The 22,022-nt window shown below is 39.2% G+C and overlaps 1 protein-coding gene across 2 annotated transcripts in view; it reads left to right on the top strand.

The window, feature by feature from the left end:
* TRPC6 (transient receptor potential cation channel subfamily C member 6) overlaps positions 1 to 22,022 on the top strand; it is a 105,103-nt gene that overhangs the window by 30,600 nt on the left and 52,481 nt on the right. Inside the window, exons 6-7 of one of the 2 annotated variants that reach the window (XM_049823139.1) lie at positions 13,637 to 13,648; positions 19,629 to 19,643. The exons of the other annotated variant lie outside the window; for it this stretch is intronic. Coding sequence (XP_049679096.1) covers positions 13,637 to 13,648; positions 19,629 to 19,643 — 27 coding nt within the window. The remainder of the gene's footprint in view (positions 1 to 13,636; positions 13,649 to 19,628; positions 19,644 to 22,022) is intronic. 2 annotated transcript variants of the gene reach the window in all.

A 22,022-nucleotide genomic window follows, 5' to 3' on the forward strand; every position in this document is an offset into this window, starting at 1 on the left:
TGACAGTTTAATTTAGCTGCATATTAGAGCCTCAATGTAACCATTGAAAAAACTAATCTCTGACAATACACTGAAAGGGAATGTATTTATAGTTGTACAATAGAAGCGTAAATGTGTTCTTGAATCCTTCTAATAAAATCAAAATATGTCATGGTAACAAAAAAGAAATTGGCGTGAGGAGTATGTATTTATTGTATGATAGTATTTTATTGAAAAGTTATTCACAGTGTTCTAGGTAGAATTTCTGATTTTTTTTTTTTTTTTTTTTTTTTTGCTGTTTGCAGTATTTCCGGTGGATGTTTTACTTCCATGAGCTCCTCTGTGTGGTACTTCTTAAACAGTACCCCTCTGTATGGTACCTTCTCTGTAAGTTTATTGAAACTGCTTACAAAGTTTTTGCATTTGTAGTGCTGAAGTTTAAATCTGTGTATTGATGTAGTTGTGCAGTGATGGGCACCCAATTCTGGATGAATTGTACTGAACTGGAGCTCAGGAATCAGGACAAATCAAAGCTGGCTTCTGCAGAATGACCATCTCAGCACCAGTCGGCGTTGCTGGAGAGACATAGTGGCTGGATACTGTGTGATGTGTATGTCCTGGCCCATGTTTGCTCCAGTGCTGGAGTCAGTCATTTCTTATGTAACCCAGAGAGCTGGAACATTGCAGGACTCCTATGGACTCAGTAACTTCAGTTTCTTGCCAGCGTAGTAGCTCTAGGCTGGCTTTGTGCAGTGCAAGCTGTATGTATCTGCAGCACACTGCCACTGTGTGTATTTTCACAGTTTTTTCATTATCTTTGTAATCCCAGGTGCCAATATGCTGCTAATGGGAGGTTGGCTGTATTAACTCTGTAGAAATACTGGTTTGCAAAAAAATGAAAATTGCTTCTGTGCAAAGGATCATGGAATGAGATTTCCTGAAGATTTAAGTAGCAGTCAGATCATGACTGAAGGAAGTATCATCCACAGGTCAAGATGCATGTGAGGTTCATAAATGTTTCTTTGTGCTGTGCAAAAGTTTCTTATTGGAATTTTTGCCTTTTAAACACAGATGATCTTTTTACTCTTGTGTGGTATGGACACTCCCCTTGTTAAAAACAGGTAAACCAGAAAATATTCTGAAAGGGGATGTCAAGACAGGTCATAGCTAAAGTCTGCAAATAGTAACAGAAACAAGGCTCGGCAGTCTAAAGTTTAATTGATCCTGGAGGATAGAAAAACTTGCTAGACGAATAATGGTGAGTCTTGAAATGCCCCTCACTTTCTATCACTACTGTATTACCTTCAACATGAGAAGCCACCTAATATCCTCTTTCAAACCCTATAGAAGAGATTTTCAAATACTTTATGAAATACTTTGATACCATGTTAAAGATAGTCTTTAATTTCAAACCAGATTTCAAAAGTAGTTTTTTTGGTTTACAATTTTTGTAGGCATTTGTGATTGACTATCTTAGGACTCTGGTTTCAGCAGGAAAGTATAAAGAACTTAAATCTTAAAGTTGTTCAAGATTCATCTTTTCATATAAATAACTTCTATTACATGAGGCTGGATTTGAATATGTCCAAAGTTTCATGGTAACCTAAGAACAAGCAGCACTGCAATAAAGCGTGAGAATGAGGCAATGAGAAACTTAAGAATTTTTTCCTCCTCCAGTAAATTCACATCTGAAAAGTGAAGGCAGGTTTCTTGAACCTTCCCCAAAACCATTTCCTGAGAATTACATAGCACCACTGAGATTCTGTGGTGACAGGATAAAAGGATTTATACTTCTGTATAACCAATTCAAATCCACTCTATGCTATCAAAAATGAAAAAATCCTTGCCTAGCTAAAAATGTCATACTTCATGGAACTTCAAGAATGTAACTTCAGAATTATTAGTAGCCTCTTCCTCTGTATTCATAAGAAATTAGTTGGCGTTCTCATTTTAATTCCACAGGTACTGTCAGCATATATGCACTTAATATTTTTGGCTATCTACAAAATTAGGTATTTCGTATGCAAGCTATAGGTGGCTTACTGTTCCTACAGAGAACCTCTCCATGGTTATGTATACACAGTCCCCCACACGTGGATGACAGCTTGAACTTGCTCTTAGCCTGAACTTGCTCTTAGCTCGTAAATGCCATTGGTATGGTGCAGCCTTTGGGTTGCGAGCTCAGCTGCAAGGCAGATGGCTCAGACTGAAATTTTGGGTTAGCTCTGGTTAATCAGCTTTGCCATTGGTAGAGGTTCACGTCGGGCCAGCTTAGAAAGTCGGCAGAATGAATGCTTGCCTGCAGGCAAAGATGATACAGATGCCGGAGTGTCATTTTTGATGCCCGTTGATGTATCTGCCCAGAAACTTCAATGTGGCTGTTTCTACTACATGAGGAGAAAGGAGAATCTGCAGTGATTACAGGTGTACGATCTATTCTTCTTCTACCACTACTTTAACTGTAATTAAGGCATTAAACTGTCACTTATCGATAATGTATTGATTACAGTCTTTTGCCCCCACCAAAACATTCCTTTCCTTGCAGTTTTGTTTTGATTTCACGTTTAAGAACATTTTCAAAGCCTTTGTTTCTTCTTATTGCTCTATTTTTCCACTCAGCTCAGTGCTTACCTTCATGAACAGGTGAAAGATTGCAATCCTCCTACATAGGAGGATTCAAAAGACCCAAAGTATCCTGACATGGCCATTAGTTAGGATTAAATTGCTGTGCTGTCCTTTTTGGGTGACTTTTCCTCACTTTGTTACATTTTCTAGAAAATATCGTAACATATTATTTAACAATTTTAGCCTTAGAGATATTATTGTTGCTTGAGGTTTCAGTTTCTTTCAGTTGTTTTAATTTCCCATTCTTCAAACTCCCTCCTGTTTATAGAATCTACAAGTTTTATGTATGTATTAGTGCAGATCCCTCCTTTCTTTTATTAGGTTACAACCGTCTTTTAATTGTACAACAATATTTACATTTTACTTGTAAAATAATATTTACATTTTTACGTTGCAAACAGCATGTCCAGAAAAAACCAGACAGCTAATTTTTTTCTAATAGGTGTAAATCTGAATTGATTAAAAGGGAATTAAGGAAGACTGGGAAAAAAGCTGCTTTGTCTTGTAGAAAGGACTTTTTTGGTTTTGAGAATATTATACATTTGTAATGGCTGAGAGACCTCAGGCTTTTTTGTGTCCCTCACCTCTCAAATCTGTCAATAACTGCACAGCATTGTTTCCTCCTCTTTGTTTTGTTTCATCGCTTGTCCTTGGAAATATTGGGGGGGGGGGGGGGGTGTCTTGTCATTCAGCTAGCCATGTTTCCTGGGATATGCAAGGTTTATTATTTGTTTTGGAAACACAGGAGCTTTATTAGGGTTATTCTTGGGCATCTGCTCTCTCCACATTTTTCTTTCAGGACCCAGTGTGCCTTTTTCAATTTTTTTGTGAGTACCCAGGAGTTTCACAAAACACCTGCAAATTGAATCAGTAGGTACTACAAATTGAAATTAAATTTATATTTTTGTCTCCCTCATAAACCTGTTTATCACAAAGGTCCTGTGTTTTCTCATGTGTCTGGACAGCATCTCATACAAAGGGTTTCTTCTCAATGTCCAGAGTCCTTAGGCTGTGTCTGTACTAACAGATGAGTAAGTGCCAGGGAATGTTCCTGGGCAGCAGAACTCTGTCCTCTGTACGGCTAAATTGTTAGCATGGTCCCTGGTATGTTTTTGGACTAAGTCAGCTAGCACTCCCAAACATTCCCACGCACCGCTCAGGAGTTAACCCAGGCCATAGAAAATTTCCATTAGATAGTCTGAATGCTGCCATCCTGTTTTGGTAACTAACAGAGTTTAATAAAGGGTCATGGGCTGTTCAGTGCCAGCTCATTTCAGTGGTGCTAGCACACTTCACTTTTTAGCGCAGATACAGTCTTAGAGCTTTTCCCAGTTCCCAGATGCGTGTCCCACTGATACTCGTAACTCCATGTCAGAACAAGACCCAAGAACTCATTATTTTCTTCAGATTTCCCTCCCATGTCTTGAGGCTTCCAAAGAAAAAAAATTAGTCTGCTGGCTGGAAGGCAACCATAGCATGCTCCAGAGAGGTTCTCAGTCTGGACAGGTACAGGACCAGGACAGCACGCAGGAGAAAACACCTGCCATTCTGTTTCTCTATAGCCTGACATAATGTGTCCCATTCTGAGCATAAAACAATTATTTCAGCTCGTTTCCTACAGTAAAAGGGAGGAGTCTAGATCTTCTTGGGAAATTACTTGTACTGCAGGCATTTGAAGCCTATCATTCTCTTCAGGACCCAGTGTGCCACAGGCAACTCATCAGCCTTCCCTGTGATCCAACAGCTCACTGCACCTGGCATGTGAGATCATGATGTGTTAATGAACAAAACAGTATGGCAAGATGAAAGCAAGAGAAATAGAATCATAGAATCACTGAGGTTGGAAAACACCTTTAAGATCATCGAGTCCTATCGTTAACCTAATGCTGCCAAGTCCATCACTAAACCATGTCCCTAAGCGCCACACCTACACATCTTTTAAATCCCTCCAGGGATGGCGACTCAACCACTTCCCTGGGCAGCCTGTTCCAATGCTTCACAACCCTCTCGGTGAAGAAATTTTTCCTAATATCCAATCGAAACCTCCCCTGGAAACTTAAGGCCATTTCCTCTTGTCCTATCACTTGATACTTGGGAGAAGAGACCGACCCCCACCTCGCTACACCCTCCTTTCAGGTGGTTGTGGAGAGCGATAAGGTCTCCCCTCAGCCTCCTTTTCTCCAGGTTAAACAACCCCAGCTCCCCCAGCCGCTCCTCATAAGACTTGTGCTCCAGACCTTTCACCACCTTCGTTGCCCTTCTCTGCACACATTCCAGCACCTCAATGTCTTTCTTGTAGTGAGGGGCCCAAAACTGAACACAGTATTTGAGGTGCCAAGCAGAGGGGGACAATCACTTCCCTAGTCCTGCTGGACACACGATATCTGATACAGGCCAGGATGCCGTTGGCCTTCTCGGCCACCTGGGCACACTGCTGGCTCATATTCAGCCGGCTGTTGACCAAATGAAGGAGCTTCATCCTCTCTATCTGGGATCCCATCTGTGAACATTTATATCTTAATTATAGGGTTAAAGTCAAGTGTGCACCTCTACCAAAAATGTGATATGCAAAATTTTTTCTAAATTTACATAAATTAACTTATGTTTTAAATAGTGCAGCAAAGCAGAATACTTTTGCCTTTTGAGTTGTAATTTCGATCATTGCCAAGTCATACAGTGAAATCCCAGCCTCATTAAAGTAAGCAGCAAAACTTCTTTTGTCTTTGATGGAGTAAGAGTTTTATCCCTGTTGGGTTTTCACTTTTGTTTTTTTGTTGTTTGTTGGGTTTTTTTTAACACTGATGTTCCAATATAGTGTGGTAACTAAAGTAAGATGGCGGCTTATTTTAGTAGTGGTTCATCTCTTCCAAATAGATAGTATTATTTCATCTCATCTCAGGACTTTTCAGACCCTTTTTGACCATTACAGGTCCAGACCAGTTCCCACACAAGTCAGTAACACTTGGATCAGATCCAAAGAGATGTTTGGCTTTATCTAGCTTATGCTGACATGGTACAACTGCAACTGCCTGGGGAATTTTCACAGCATTATTTGACCTTTTGGAAGAGCTTACAGTGAATATCAGAAAACCATGTTTTTAAGAGGGCATTGGTTCTTATATAAACCTCTGGGATCTATGCTTTAAATTTAATTTCTGGTACAACTTCAGGCATAATTCTCTGTATTCTGCTTTATAGATAAAGGGGCACAGTTTGAAAAACTAGTATGCTTCAGGTTGCAGAGGCAATGTTGTTCTAGTCAGAATGATTTAAGGATGTTGGCAAGATAAGGTTTGTGGATAGAGGTGATACCTTTCTTAGACTAATTAGTGTAGACCCAAGTCAGAACATGAAAAAGTGTTAATTTTCCCAGATAACTTTAGTGAAGTATATGTAGGTATCTACATCTCAACTAGACATGCTTAGCTCATTTTATAATCAGTGTAGGTAAGTAGGCACTTCTAATGTGCAGTTCAATTTAGACGTTTACTTGGGGTGATGAATCATGCTGTGGAAGGGCTTATTTCTGTCCATCAACAGTGTTGGAGGTTTGAGGTGCCTAGCTCAGTTGCAGATGTCTGCATTGTGTACATCTATATTTAGTCAAATCAATCCCATCTGATTGTGTCACACATAATGGATATGATTAGACATTATCTCATTTTCCAAGTCAGTTCTAGTGTCAACATGAGTATACCCCATTAAAAGCTGTCAGATTGTTTTCTACCGTGCTGAATGACTAATGTTTAAATTTTGTGAAGAAAACTACACCATACTGACATACAGTATGTTTCTTAGTCGTGGATTTCTTGTGCAGCTTAAGTCAGAAAGACCTAGTGTAGTAATGTAGACTATGCACAACAGGAGAGGGCATGCTTGACAAAAGAACTCCCTCCAGATTTCGTTAGTAGTAGAAAGGTGAATGAGTCTTGAGTCCTTTTAGGGGGTATGTGGAAATGCCTGGGGCATTCTGCTGAGGTGTGTTGAAATATTCTGTGTAACGTGTGAGGACCAAAGGTTAATTTGGTCCTTCTGGGCAGAGTTGCTGGCATTCAAACAGGCCTTCAAAAATTCTGCAGCCATTCTAAGAAAAGTGATTAAAGATTCTATTAAGAACATTTAACAATTAAAATAAAAAAAAGAGGTGATAAGGAACTTGTTGTTGAGTTGTAATTAAAAGATAAAGCTTTACCTTAGAAATAAAAGTTATAGACTTAATCATAGCAAGCTCTGCTAAATCTGTGACTTGAATTTGGTGACATATTTAGGTATTTCTGCCAAGTCATTGCCCAGTATCTAGATGTCAGCATTGGGAACAATTACAGTACTTGTTCCTTGGACACCAGTTTTCACATCCTGATTCCTGCACACCCTGTTAACACACAAATGCATACACCTCCCTGCCTTGCTCATTTCCCCTATCTAAAAGTTGAAAAGGTTCAAATACAGGTGTTAAAGGAATGAAATGGAATCCATTGGTGAACAGAAGTTTCCTATGGCTTGAAATGTTTGTACATGGTAGTTTTAGCAAGGAGCCTGTAACGCCCTCTGATGAACAGTTGACAAGATATTTAGAGAAGTTGAAGCAGAGAGATACCGGTGGGGTTGCCTGCACAGGAATGCACCTACACAACCGGTTTTTACTCTCTGAAGTTAGACAATACTAAGGACACCTGCAAGATAATAAAAGTAGAAGTATGTAATTAAAGGAGATTTCAGGTCTGTAAAGAGGATTATGTCTCTCCTGCTCTGACTCGCCCTGGGGCATCTCGGGGCCGGGTCAGTGGCCGCCGCAGGAGGGCTCCGTCAGGCAGGTCGTCCCAGCAGGAGTAGGGCAGGCGGTTTGAATTCTGTCCCTTTATGACCTGAGCCACAAATTGAGCTGCTTACTTATTGAGATGATAAAACATTATCATGAGAGAATGTTCTGTGAAACATGTGAAAATGAAGCCTACAGAGAGGCAAGGTAGTTAACAACCATAGGAGGCCAGTATTTTCCTGTACGCTTGCTTGTAGCCTTGCCGTAAAATGGATCAAGGTGATGGGGCATATATAGAGAATCCAGTGACAGCTGTGACACTTGGTGGCTGCTTTTGATTGCCAGTTCGTCATCTTTGAAAAAATGTTAACATGACAGATGGTGTTCATAAAGGTATAGATCAAGATTCCTCTTAAGTTCTGAGGCTTCCTGCGTGTCTGTGGAGCAGCCAGCAAAATAAGCATTAGGTGGCTTTAGATGCTACATCAGTATATGATCATAAGGGCAAAACGTTTTCATAAAATGGTTGAAATTTATTTAGTTATGTGTAGCATTTCAAATAACTTCTGTCACGTCATTGACTTCAGTGCACATGGAATGGACATCAGTTTTTGTTCTGGCGTAGTGTCAAAAGCAGTTTCAGTGTACACAGTCATAACCAGATATGGGTACCTCATGCGAAGATCTGTGGCTGCCCATCACAAAAGCAAATTTCAGAAGCTCAGGAAATAGAACATGAAAAGTGATGTTTCACAAAACAAAGGACATTTATTAGTTCTTTACCAAGGACAGCATTAGGATATAGTTCTTTAATCCTAGCAAAACAGGCGATTTGGGAACATCATTTAGCTTCTGACAGTGTTCAGCAAAAAAACCCACCCTAGACATAGCAATGCCTACTGCCACATAGAAGTAAGAGGTTGCATTTTACTCCAGATTTATTTTATGATATTTATTATTCAGTGTCTAATGGTTTTGCTTTTGCAAAACCTGAAGAAAAGCATACTGTTGGTCTGGGATCTGGTGACACAATTTTATTGTTTCCAGAAGCGAAAGCAGGCAGAAGTTGATTGTTAGATGTCAGGGCCGCTAACACTAAATAAGAGAAGCTAACACAAGATTTATTTTTCCTTTTAAGGCACAAAAATGGCAATTTGGCAACTAGCTTGTGACCTTGAAGATCAGGATTAAAACGTGTCCTTTTGATGCTGAACAAAGTACTTAAGACTTTTTTAAACTTTGCACTGATGGGCCTGCAGAGAATCCCAAGTTAATATTCAGGTTTTGCTCCATGCCTGCAGTCACTGAAATCTTCCATTTCCTCACTAATGAACTTCAGGCCAAAAAAAGAACTCCTAGAAAATAAGCTGCTTCATCCGTTAAGTTCCTTTGGTCCTATCCCAAATGCGTTAACATCAATGGGAATTTTTTCCTTTGTTGTCTGTGGGTTTTGGATTTGAGTTGCTGTTGTTTTGAGGGAAGCAGAATCAGCTTAAATTGTTACTTTTTTGAGAGAAACAGAATCAGCTAACATACAAAAGTCAGATAGATTACGGATGTCCAGGTCAGTTCCAAGTTCCAGGTAGTGACATCTGCAAGTTTCTTTCTTGCAATTTACTTACTTACATTTTTTTTTTCCCCTGAAAGACTAACTCAGCTTGGAGGTCAGTTTGCAGGTTTTCAGTGTTTCTGTGGAAGTGGTAATAGGTGTAAGAAGGCTTTCCTAGGCACAAGGTAACATGAACTTTGGCAATCCAAGAAAAGAACATGTTCAGACTGTTTCCTTATGTGTCATTAATGTTGCCCATGATTTCATGTGAAAATAATAACCCAAATGCTTCACCACCTGCTATTTCATTGATCTTTTTATGCTGCACACAGAGACCCTGAATGGTAGCAGTACAGCTGTGAGCTGTGTATTCGTTTCTTTTCTTGCGGTGCATTTGTCCCCAAGGATTCCTATATACAAGCTTGTGCAGCATGGCTGTTGGGGAGTGGCATTTCAAAGACGTGTATCATCAGATCCATAAATCTTTCACTGTTCTGCAGAAGCACATTTAGACCACCTCGCTAGTCTCTGTACTTCCAGGAATGGAGAATACAAAAGATGATTTTATTATTCTGTGCATCTCTGGTGGTATAGTGTGAGGATTTTCTGCCCTCTGAATATGCAGATGTGATGACTTCGGACAGGGTACTTTCCCTGGCATTGAAATCCAATGAAATGTTTTGTAGGGCACAAGAATTCTTCATGTAAAACAAGGAACATAGAGTTTGAACAGAGCAGACCTGCATGTTTTTCTTTCTTTCTTTTTTTCTTTCTTTGTGGACAAATGTTGATTTAATGATGCAGAAGGAAAAGGGAGACCTGCAGCCAGAAAGGGCCTGATAGTGCACTCTCCTGGAGTGTGTATGATCCAAATCCAGGCTGTCTCTGACACCCATGAATTTTAGTTTTGTAGAGAAACATCCAAGGTCATATACTGCTTCAGGAAACTGAGTTTGTATTCTAGAGTAATTTCCTGACCTGAGGTCCTCATTGTTAACTTTTTCTTCAATTTTCTCATGCTCTCCCCTATTTAAAGAATGTTTTTCCCCTTTGGATCAACTGACTGCCATTTTGACATTTTTTAAGTGCCTTAAATAATCTAGGTGCCAGCAGGAGAAGTATATTTATGAGTGAAGTTTCCTACATTATTTTCCTTCTTGTTAGCATACAGCTGTGGAATGATAACACAACCCTTTTAGGTCATTCAACCAATTTTTTATGGGCCAGTCCTGCTAGTCCTACTCAGAAGACTCTGTCAGACTTAATTCAGGGTTTTTTTCTCTCTAAGAAAAAATCTCCAATGCAGGCTGGTATTGTTGATGTTGTTTCAATGATATTGTTTGCTATTTGATATTATTTATTTTGATTATTTATTTCTGATTTTAACTAATTTAAAAATATTTTTACCTTCCCTGCCTTACTTTAATGATCGCTTCTCTTTTTTTGTTAATTGAAATGAGTCAAAAACTTGAAAAATTATTCCTTGGAGGCAGAAGAAGTGAAAGGAGATATGTAGTCTCTGTCTTGGGATTGTTTTTCTTCTCTAATAAATTTGCAGTAAGTTGCATCCTTTCAACAAGTTCATTGTTGCTATTGTAAAGCTGTCATGATTGCTCTAGCAATTACAGGAAGCAACAATTTCAACAGAGGTACAGTATACGTGAAAAGTTATGCAAAGGAACACTGAAGAGTTAGACCATGATAAATAGACTATTATGGTTGATGACGCAGACAAAGGGAATCTAGCGTATTAAATTTATTTTCTCCCTGCTATGGCAATGAAAACACATTGATTTTCTTGGAAAAGATGAGGCTGACACAGCATATAAGCATACTTTTGCTATTACTGGCCTGTCTATCGAATGGAATAAACTAAAAAGAAACACAACAAATTCAATTAAAATCTTTGGCCTGATTTTCAGAAGGTTTGTGATATTCATGGTTAGAGACCAATGTAGAAACAGATGAATAGAGAACAGGAAGAAATAGTACAACTTGTATATGAAGACCTGAGAACAAGGTCCCTACATTTTGTATTTGTGCGTAATTCTGGGGCACTGTGCTGTTCCCCATATAAAATACATTAATCAGGATTAAGGTAAAATTGAATGAGTTTTTATAAGAAACATTGAATAGTCATCTCTCTGTGTCTATTGTTTCCACTGTTTCTACTTTATTTCATCCTTTCCTTTTATTCCATCTTGAAGTTATTTTTAATTTTATTTCTTAATTCTTTAACTGTTTGTGTAAATTTTCTCATAATGGATAATAGAAGTCTATTCTATTCTATTCTAAGTCTCTTCTGTATGATTCTTCTCAGACTCTCTGATAATGCCTGTCCTTTTTCCCCAGTAGTCTTTTCCATTATTTTCTTATGTTTTGAGAAATAGAAAACACAAAATCCAAAAGCACACAGACCTCAAAAAGAAAGACCTGAGTTCATCCACCTTATTTTTAACTTACTTCTGTTAGTGCCAGGCATTGCACAGCTTTAAGGGGACGCAAAAGATGCTTCAGTAAGAAATTCATCCATTCTGAAACTAAAGGTAGCATTCAATGAATCTATTCACTTTTTTGGATAGCTGAACTAGTTTTTTGTACAGTAAACTTGGCCCAGATGCTTCATATCACTATTACTTATTTATAGGTAAAATGTAAAGTATTTTTAGAAAAAAGAAAAAAGCTCATTCTTTGCTTACAAGAGTTCTTTATTTAGGTCACATAAGCAGAAGGGAGTGGGAAATTTTATATAATATACATGAAATTTGGATAAGGAAATGTTGTTCTCGCTGTGTTTGCAAAGATACCACTCTATATTCAAGCTGCAATGAGATTTGTAGCAAGGTAAGCAGAGTGTAACAGTTACACCAAATGCTAGCTTCTTTCAGCTAAATTCAGCAAAGTTCTAGGTGATCTGAGTTACTTTTTCTGCTTCCACAAATGAGATCTTTTGATACTCTTTTTCTCTTTAGTATTAAGTACTGGAATGCTTTCACTTTGGTTTTCTGAGTAGAGGTCATTTTCTGTTGCTTGTCTTGTATGTGGAGATATCAGGTGTCTCTATATAAAGGTTTTCTTTGGGCAGTGTGCAGGTGGTATGTGAGGAGATTTTGATTTTTGGCATAATAAAGTTTAGACTTTGGGATGGTTTGCTTTCTCTGCTTACTGCTAGAAGAAGCAATTCAGGGTGAACAGCTTGACTAATGTTGAATAAGCAGTTGAATAGGTTGATTAGATACCTTCTAAAATTGTCCAATACATTTGCTTAATATTCTTTATCAGTGTGGAATTGAAGCATTGCACAAACCCCTAGAGTAAAATGGCAGGATTTTTTTTTTTCTCATTCTCTCTTAGTTGTATTCTGCTTTATTATTCACATATCAGACTGTCTTGCATCCGCTGATTTTTCTGCCTACAGAAACCAATGTACCAATGAACCAATGAAAGTCAAAGCTCAGCACTCACCAAGGAGGTGGAGTGGCCACTCCACTGGCTTCTGCTCCAGCAAAGTCTTCTGAGTGGAGTGGCCTAGACCTGTGGTGCTCTTCTCCTTAACAGAAGGTTTCTAAATATTTGAAACCCTGTTTGATGACAGCTTGTGTGGACAAAATTACCTTACTTCATTGCAGTCTGTTACTTTTTTTTTTAAGTTGTGGATATTTTTTTTAACCAAAACTGGCCAAAGCATAAGTTCACTTTTTTTTTTTTTAATTCCTGGAAGATCAAGACTCACATGGAATTTAAGTAGACTTATTGTTTGTATTGTGAGACAGATTTTTAGTGTAATACAGAGAGAAATCTCCTACTAAGCAGAACAGAGCTGGAGACAGACAGCAATAGTTGAGTTGTTCTCAAGTACAATTTAAACTTGCACAGCCTGAAGTACTTTAGAGTGCCTTTTACTTGCAGAGGTGATGTCAAACTGATTCTTTTCAGTCTCCATGTATCTATTTCATCTCTATATTAATTACAGTTGCATGTTGATGAAGTATGTTCATGATGATAGTGAGTAAAATCAGGAGTTTGCATCAGGAAGATCCAACTAGGGACCTGTCATGTACTGATTCCTCTGCGTCACCAGTAATCTGTGAAAGCTGTCAAAAAAAAAAAAAAAAAAAAAAGAAAAGAGCAGGAAAATTGAATGCTTTAAAAGGAATAGGGAGTGGATGCAATTTTTTATAAGTTTAATTAAACAATTTGCAGAACTAATTGCTTGAGGCGGTTAGTAAATCTAATGAACAATAATGATTGTAGTTCTTTTTTCCCCCGTTTTTACTCTGCAGAGAAAGCGATGATTGTCTAGGCTCAATATAATACCCAAGTTATTAAAAAATGATCAGCAGCACTAAAAGATGACCTGCTCTTTGTACAGGGTTAGCACTGCTTGCTATAAAATGTGTGAATAGAAATTTGGCATTCTTGAAAATGGAAAATTAATCCAAGCTCTGTATGGCAAGTCCATCTAGACATACAGCTTGTGTTCCTCCTGTGTTATTTCCAGTTCTTGTACTTCAGTAGCCATCTTTCATTCTGTTGCTGGGTTGTTCAAAGGGAAAGAATGGTTTGTGGCAAAGGAACTGTATACACTATATATAACTATAATATTTTAATTTGATAAATTGTTTGTTATGTGAACACTCTGAAGTTTCTATGGTTTGAGGGATCAGAGAATCCCTGAAAATAGATGGTTTATCTATCAATAGCCAGGGGAGTTTGAAAACAAGAGAGCATGCCATGTCAATTTTCTGAAGTTCTTTTTAAGTACCATAAAAATGTTGCATCAGAAAAGTGATATTCCTTTGAGAGAGCAAAGTTATGTTTTCTAAAATCACTTGACAAGATTCCTTGCTGGAGATTATGAACTGTGGTAAAACGGTGTTGAGTGAAAGATGAAATTGGATATTGGCTAATTCCCAGGAACCAAGGAACAGCCATAGATGGTTATTTTCATAATGGAAAGGAGCTTAGAATGGCATAATCCAGCAGCCTATTCCTGTCAAAAGGCGTATTTTATTATACTGCTGGGCTTCTTCCCATCTCAGGTGAAAGACAGTTGAAGACTGATAATAGCACAGAGAGGAGAGATAAAGGCTGTCCTACATCCTGAAAAAAATTGTACCATGTGCTCTGGGAAAGTAAACTTATCCTCTGTATTTCAAAAACCAGAAATGGAAATGGTAGATGGGCTTTTTTTTCTGAAAATATAATCTGGTTGGGATTGTTGGATTTTAGGGGTAAACCTCTACATTTATTTCTTACAACTACAGCCCCAGAGAATTTAAGCCCTGATTACCTGGGTAGATAGTTATCTGTCTGCCAGAATCTGATGTATTTCCATGCAAAGTTTGCACAACTTTTCCCCTCTGTGTATTCCCTGGGGAATTTCGAAGTAGGGTGCCTTTTCTGCATGTTCTGGTTTGGTTGATTGTTATTAATGGCTATCTTCTAGGCTCAAACCATGTGAAGTGCAACCCATCGCTGCCCTAAATAGTGTTCATTGTATACGTAAAAACAGATAACCCAAAGGATTGGGAAGCATGGTGGATTGTTTTTCAGTTTTTGTTCTAGTATTTTAATTTTATTGTATATTATTATTTCCAGGCAATTTATTTATATCTGCTGGCAGGTTTTGAATATGGATAAAGTAGGTGACAATATTGTCTCTAATGAGTGTTGGTTTAAAAATAAATGAAGGAGTTAAGAAAGTGCTTGGAGAGAAGCATTTTACAAATGAGGTTAATTATCACATACGTCAATAAGCAGAGTTCATTTCTGAAAAAAAAACCTCCAGCAAAACGCACAAGGACTGTGGTAAAAGGCAGAAAGGTACATTTAAAATAAACTGAAAAGGAGCAATACCAGCAAGTGTGAAGTATCTCTGCTTTTAAAATGTCTTCCCAAATGTGGCAGCTTTACAAGATGAAATTAAGTTAATCTTTAAACATGCAACTCCACTGTTATCAGAAGGCTAATGCCTCAGGACCATAATAGGACATCTCTTCATATCTGAGGCGTAACTTAAATATATCCTTCCCCAGCATTGCTCTAGTTTTCTTTCTCCTTTCAATTTTTTTTTGTCAACAATATTCAACCAGGACTTTTTCTTGTCCCTCCGTGTAGTTTCCCACAGATCTGCCTATCCTAGCAACCAAACAGAATACTCCATGAGATGCTGTTACTAAAGGCTGCTAAGTTAGGGGTACCCATCATTTCACAGATTTAGGCAATCTTTTACATGCTGCACCTACCTACAGTGTTCACTTGTGGTCATTTGGAGTCATGGCCCGTGTGGTTTCACAGCTGGGATTTTGCTGGAGCTCATAAATGCAGAACTGTACTTGAGAGTCCTACCTCTTCAGCCATTACTCTTTGCTTTGTGGATATGAGCTAGTGACTCCTGATGGTGTCACTTCCCCGACCCCAGACAGCCTGAAACTGTAGCTCCACGAAATATGAACTGCCCAGTTATTCCAAATTAGGTATCTGAGGTTTCCTGTCTTTATTTCAAGGTCGTGTGGTCCCAGCAGTGTTAAGCCTTACAAGTAGTAAAGTGCTATTAAATGGGATTAAAAGTACCTCACTTAAACCCCATGTAATTGCAGCTTGTGTTTTGTTTTTCTCTAAAGGTCAAGATACGCTATGCAAAGTACGTTTCGTACATTATTGTGGGTTCAGAAGAGGGTAAGTACTCTTAGAAAAAGGTTCTGAGCTGTGCTGTCAGATATTTTAAAGGACTTGAATTTCAAACTAGGGTTGGAGAACACAGGGGAAAATTTTCCTCAGCTGTGTTTTTTACAGTTAATTACTCTTGTAGGTAGAAGTTCATCATCAGAATCATGAGGCTTATACCAGTGTTCTTCTCTAGCTGTGAGCCATAGTTGTATAAGGTTTTGAAAGGCAAGAAGGGGTGGATGTAGAAGATGATAGATGATGACATAGTAAATCAGTCTTGCTGCAGAGTTTATTGGCTGTTGCTGCAAGCATCAAGAGCTCATGCCATTCAGCTTTGACATTTCAGCTCTGGAATTTGCTGATGAAGAATGGACTGCTACAGAGCTAACGAATTAATGGTGGATCTCCCTGTCTTTCTGACACATTGTACTCAGATGTTAGTGTCTTTTAAAGCTGTTGTTTAATTTCAGACATTGATATTTAATACAAAGGAACCTAAATGAAGATCAGCTGTCTGAACACTTGAGTTCTTCAAATCCTAAAGAAAAATTGTAACTCAGGCCAGTTTCTAATCCTTACACTTATTTGCACTAATCTCTTCAGTGTATTTTTCTCTTAGGCGTGAAGTGATTTTATAAAAATGAATCCATTAACTGTAAATTACCACTATACTAAATCAGATTCCATGTCTCTGTGATAGATTGCGGCTTTACTCAGAGGAGCAATGCAAATGTAATTTTATCTCTAGTATATAGACGTACTTTCCTGTTGCCTAATTTAATAATCGTTATCCATACTCAAGTTTATGTAACAAAATGCTCATACAGAAATGAATTTTTATTAAGCTACATTGCTACAGCATGCACACATCTATGTGATACTTACAAGTATTAAAATTATTGGTGTAAATCCAAAGCTATTCTAAGTCCTAGTCAGAGAATGAGAAAAGAAACAGTCCTTTGAAGAGGATCCTGTGCTTTCCTTGGTTTTGAGACACCCAGAGGAAAGCTGTTCATCTCTCAGCGTAAGCTGAACAGCCTCAAAACATGCCACTGCGATGTGCTTGTGGTGGGTTGACCCTGGCTAAATGCCAGGTGCCCAGCAAAACCACTCTATCACTCCCCTCCTCAACTGGACAGGGGAGTGAAAATATAATGAAAGGCTTGTAGGTCCAGATAAGGACAGGGAGAGATCACTCAGCAATTACTGTCACAGGTAAACCAGACTTGACTCAGAGAAAATTAGTTTAATTTATTACCAAGCAAATCAGAGTAGGATAATGAGAAATAAACCCAAACCTTAAAAACACCTTCCCCCCACCGCTACCTTCTGCCCAGCTCAATTCCACTGCCAATTTTCTCTACCTCCCCCCACTCCCAGCGGCGGAGGGGGACGGGGAATGGGGGTTGGGGTCAGTTCATCACACGCTGTCTCTGCCGCTCCTTCCTCCTCAGGGCCAGGACTCTTCACACTCTTCCCCTGTTCCAGCGTGAGGTCCCTCCCATGGGAGACAGTCCTCCACAAACTTCTCCAATGCAAGTCCTTCCCACGGGCTGCAGTCCTTCATGAACTGCTCCAGCGTGGGTCCCTTCCACAGGCTGCAGTCCTTCAGGCACAGACTGCTCCAGCGTGGGTCCCCCACGGGGTCACAAGTCCTGCCAGAAAACCTGCTCCAGCCTGGGCCTCTCTCTCCACAGGGCCACAGGTCTTGCCAGGAGCCTGCTCCAGCGTGGGCTTCCCACGGGGTCCCAGCCTCCTTCGGGCATCCCCCTGCTCCGGCGTGGGGTCCTCTCTCCCCGGGCTGCAGGTGGAGATCTGCTCCCCCGTGGAGCTCCCTGGGCTGCAGGGGGACAGCCTGCCTCACCAGGGTCTTCATCCCCACGGGCTGCAGGGGAATCTCTGCTCCGGCGCCTGGAGCATCTCCTCCCCTCCTGCTGCACTGACCTGGGGGGCTACAGGGCTGGTGCTCTCACATCTTCTCACTCCTCTTTCTGGCTGCAGTAGCGCAGTTTTCTTTTTCCCCTTCTTAAGTATGTTATCCCAGAGATGCTACCACTGTCACTGATGGGCTCAGCTTGGCCAGCGTTGGGCCCGTTTTGGAGCTGGCTGGCATTGGCTGTATTGGGCATGGGGGAAGTTTCTAGCAGCTTCTCACAGAGGCCCTCCCTGTAGCCCCCCTGCTACCAAAACTTTGCCATGCAAACCCAATATAGTTCTCTTTACTGGAATGGGGATCAGAACAGATTATAACAGCAGCTGTTGGAATCTGCTATGGGTTATGCAAACAGCTACACATCTGGGAGTACCTTTACTGAATCTTTCTACTCAGTGTAAAGGATTCAAAAGGCGAACTAGTACCTCTCCTCAGTTCTACCTGTGGTTCAAGAAAACCTTTTCAGTCAGGCATGTATATACAATTATATATATGATTAGGTATGTACATGATTTATATATAAAAATTTATATAAAAGGTGTAAATTACAGACCTCACAGTACCCTGTCTCCAACATGGGCCAAAAGCAATGTCTAAAAAACACTATGAGACTAGTGAAGACAAGAAGCCATACTTTCCTAGCTTTCTGCAGTTTACTGCAGACCTCAGAAACTTGGTATTTAGTACCAGCAGTGGATTTCTCTTTGCTGAATTTGGCTCATTGCCCCTTGAGCCTATTGTTAACTTCGAGCACCCATACATTGTGTGGCAGGTTCCACATACTAACTGCACAGTATAAGGGGGCATCTCCTTTTGCTTGTTTTGGACCAGTTATCTGCTAATTTACTTACTGCTCTATTTTCTTCAGCTTCCTTTGTAGGGAAGAGTTGTAGGCTTTGCTTCTGCTTGTTCTTCAAAAAAAAAGGGAGAACAGGCAGTATAAGTCATCAGCTCTCCCTCCAAGTCCTATGTGTGGTCAAAATCACAAACATGACAGAAGGAAAATACATGCTATAGAAATGCATTATTGTGTTGCCAGATAGTTTTAAATACGTTGTTCTGTCAGTTCATTGGCATATGCTTTCTAGAGGGAAGGTGTGCGTGTATGTATGTGTGTAAACAGGGCTTTGCTCTTTTTAGGGTCCCAACCATTCTTTTGGATTCTCAGTAGCAGAAGTTCAGTAGTTGCCGTATGATGACTCAGAGATTTGAGCAAGAGAATTGTGCGTGAGCAGTCTTGGGGGCAGGGAATCAGATTAGGGGACCAACTGCAAGCATCCCATTTCTGAACTGTAGACAGCGGATAGTAAAACATTAAATACTGAGAAAATAACCTGGTCTTTCTGGACCCATAGGTTTCAACCTGTTTTCTGTTTAGTATTCATTAAAACTAGAGATGTAGTTGCTTTCAGGGTTTAATGCAGATCAGCTGAAGGACCACTATTACTTACTTAAATATGAATAATATGCCCAGGTTCTGTTTATGTGGTTGCGATGTGGGCAACCACAACACAGAGTTTGATAGAGAAAATCCACATGAAATTACATTGTCTGTTCTGCTTTTCACCTGTCTTTTAGATTATCTGTCTATTCAGTTCATCATCATCATAGGTAGATCATTTATCTATTCACTTGATGAGTGAATACAAAGTGTTGATTGAAAAAAATCCCTTTTTTTTCATCATAGGCTATTGTTCTAACTGATAGAGCTCACAATATAAATATAATATGAAGCAAAACAAGGTGGTGCAATGGGTGGAAGGAGAGCACAAGGAAACAACGAAGTTGTACTAAGCAATTTGGTAGACAGTAGTCTTTGTGGCACAGACCGGTATTACTGTAGGTATTTGTTAAGGAGCATTAGTCTATAGATTTCCACACACATTAACATGTGACCTTAACCACTGTCACCTCAAGAATCAAGTCTACCTCTCTCCTCACTCCCTGCCACTGATTCCTGTCCTCACACTACCTCCTGCCGTGGGCCAGCACAAGTGTTTGCATCTGTATGATAAACTGGATTGGAGAGCTGGGCTTAGGGTAAGCTTTTTTTTTTTTTTCTCCTCAGAAATGTTAATTTTCATTTAGATAAGCTCCTTGATTGGGGTCAGCCTGGAGATGCCCCAGTACTTATATCAGAATAACAAATGGCATGGTGTGAGAATAGCAATGAGCTGCCAAAACAGAGCAGAGGGTTGGGACTGTTTCTGCAAGAATGCACATGAAACAACATCCTGACCTAATTTACTAAGCAGTTAGCAAAACTGCTGCACCGTATAAATTATGACAGTATACAAATTAACCTGTTTAGTTGAATAGAAACCAATTTTAATCCTTTTGAAGATAAAAAAGATTGTATTTGTCCCTCCATCTCTATGGGATCAAGATTTTGTGTCACCAGATTTGATTTGGAGAGATGAAACGCTGAACCTTGTCTGTAATTTATAGTTTGAAAGACAGTTTCTCTTTAAGAATCTTAGAGTTTCCAACAGGGGAGTACCAACATCAAGTTGTTTGTCTACAATAGAAGTTTACTTTGTTTGTATACAGTCTTAGCATTGGTACAAGTATCCACGCTCTATTTTAAGTGCTTTTATTTATAAGCAGTGGGACACAGCACTAAAGCACATACTACATGGTTGCATAACATTCCAGAGATCTATATGAGAAGTGGGGTTTGCTTTTATTTGAACTTCTTGTCACTTTGTTCCTAAGGAACGCTGAGAAAATAACAAGGGCTATCTTGTTGACGTCTGCTACTTCATTACTAATGTAATAATGTTCTGTTTATAGAGGCATGTTTGTCATAGCCAGCTGTCTTTGTGTTACAACCATTATATTGATTGTGATCGTTCTAACTGGACAATTCTTTAGCTTCATTTTAAAAAACATGACCTGTTAGCTTTAGTGATTTAGTCTACAATTCATCAAGAACAGTCTCATGATAGTAATAATGAGAGAATAGTAATAGAAAGAAGTGACATTAGGAGAGTTAGGGAAATTTCAGTGGTAGATCTGATATGAACTAGATAGACCTTTTCAGTGGGCTCATACCTAGGTAAATAAATGGATCCTAAATTGCCATCTCACATAAAGTCAGACCTTGAATTTTTAGATTGCTGACTGCAGTAGCTTATTGACACAGAAACCCCAGTGATAATTAATGGAGAGGAGAAGCTTGCTTGAGGCAGCCAGTCACCTAGCAATTGTTATCTACAGTAGTCTTCGTGATAGCAACATCTACTAATAGTCATCTCATAATGAGGTGAGTAATGAAAGCTGGTAACTCACTGGAGATTGTGAGCACAGCAGACTGCTTGCATAGCACATATACTGTACAGTATTAGTAGATCTTTAAAAGACGTGGCTTGAACTGAACAGCAAGCACTTGACCAGAAGACTGAATTTTCGAAAAGGGAAATAGTTTCCAGCACTAACAGAAGGAACCTCAAAAAGAACCATCAGCTGCAGTGACAAAGTTAGACACTGCCTGGTGACTGAGGAGTGAACAAGGTGCAGGACATTCAATCTTGCAAAACATGAAGGCTCAGATAGACCTATACAAATTGTTTAAGCCTCAACTCCAAAGGCATATAGATACCTCTGGACTTGCAGAATGATTTACTTCATCTCAAAATGGCTATGCATAAGACTGTAGGAATAGGTACAGAACTTAGCATATCCCTTGGAATATGCTGGAGGTGTAATGTCTCTGTAAACACATGGGAGTGAAGGCTGTGATGTACTTTAGGTATTCCATATAAGAAACACCAATTAGCAAAGTAGCCAGCTGTTAAATTTATGCTAAAGTCATATTTTTTATTTCATTTGCTTCTAACTTTTTTTTTCCAGTCTTGTAGCTAAAATGCTAGCTTTAATTTGAATTATTAAGACTTTTTGATCTTTGACTGTTGCTGAAACTGACAAACTTTGGAAGATCTATTTCCAGAAGGGTAAAGGATGTAACGAAATTATGCAGAAGGCACCAAAAGGTACTTCCTAGAAAACATGTAAGGAACGTGGAGCTATACATTTTTTATTGAGAAGTTGGCTGTAGAGGGGAATACTGGTGTTATCAAGTGCCAAACTTAGTGAGGAGTTCCCTCTGGTGGGTGCACACCGGTATTTGCCACCTTCTGCAAGAAAGTCTGGAAAAAACCCACTTCCCGGCTTTAAACAACCTCAGAGTAGCACATTGATCAAATAATCTGTGAAACTAGGCAATTACACTTAAGTTAAAGTATGTTTTAAATGGTGAATGCATTCAGCATTTTTCTTATAGTTGAGGAAAAATGTTTGAGCAAGTATGTATTAGATACAAAGGAACTAGTTTTGCAGACAGAGACAGACACCATTCTGAGAAAGATCAAATACTGGAAAATAACAATTCAGGTTTTTAGTAATGACCCTAAAATTAGATGTCAAAGCTTATATTTAAGGCTTATTGTCAAAAGTTTTCAGCAGCCAGCATGAAATTACGCATATGCTCAGGATCTTAAGACGTA

This window comes from Accipiter gentilis, chromosome 19 (genome assembly GCF_929443795.1).
Source record: "Accipiter gentilis chromosome 19, bAccGen1.1, whole genome shotgun sequence".
Classification (NCBI taxonomy): domain Eukaryota; kingdom Metazoa; phylum Chordata; class Aves; order Accipitriformes; family Accipitridae; genus Astur; species Astur gentilis.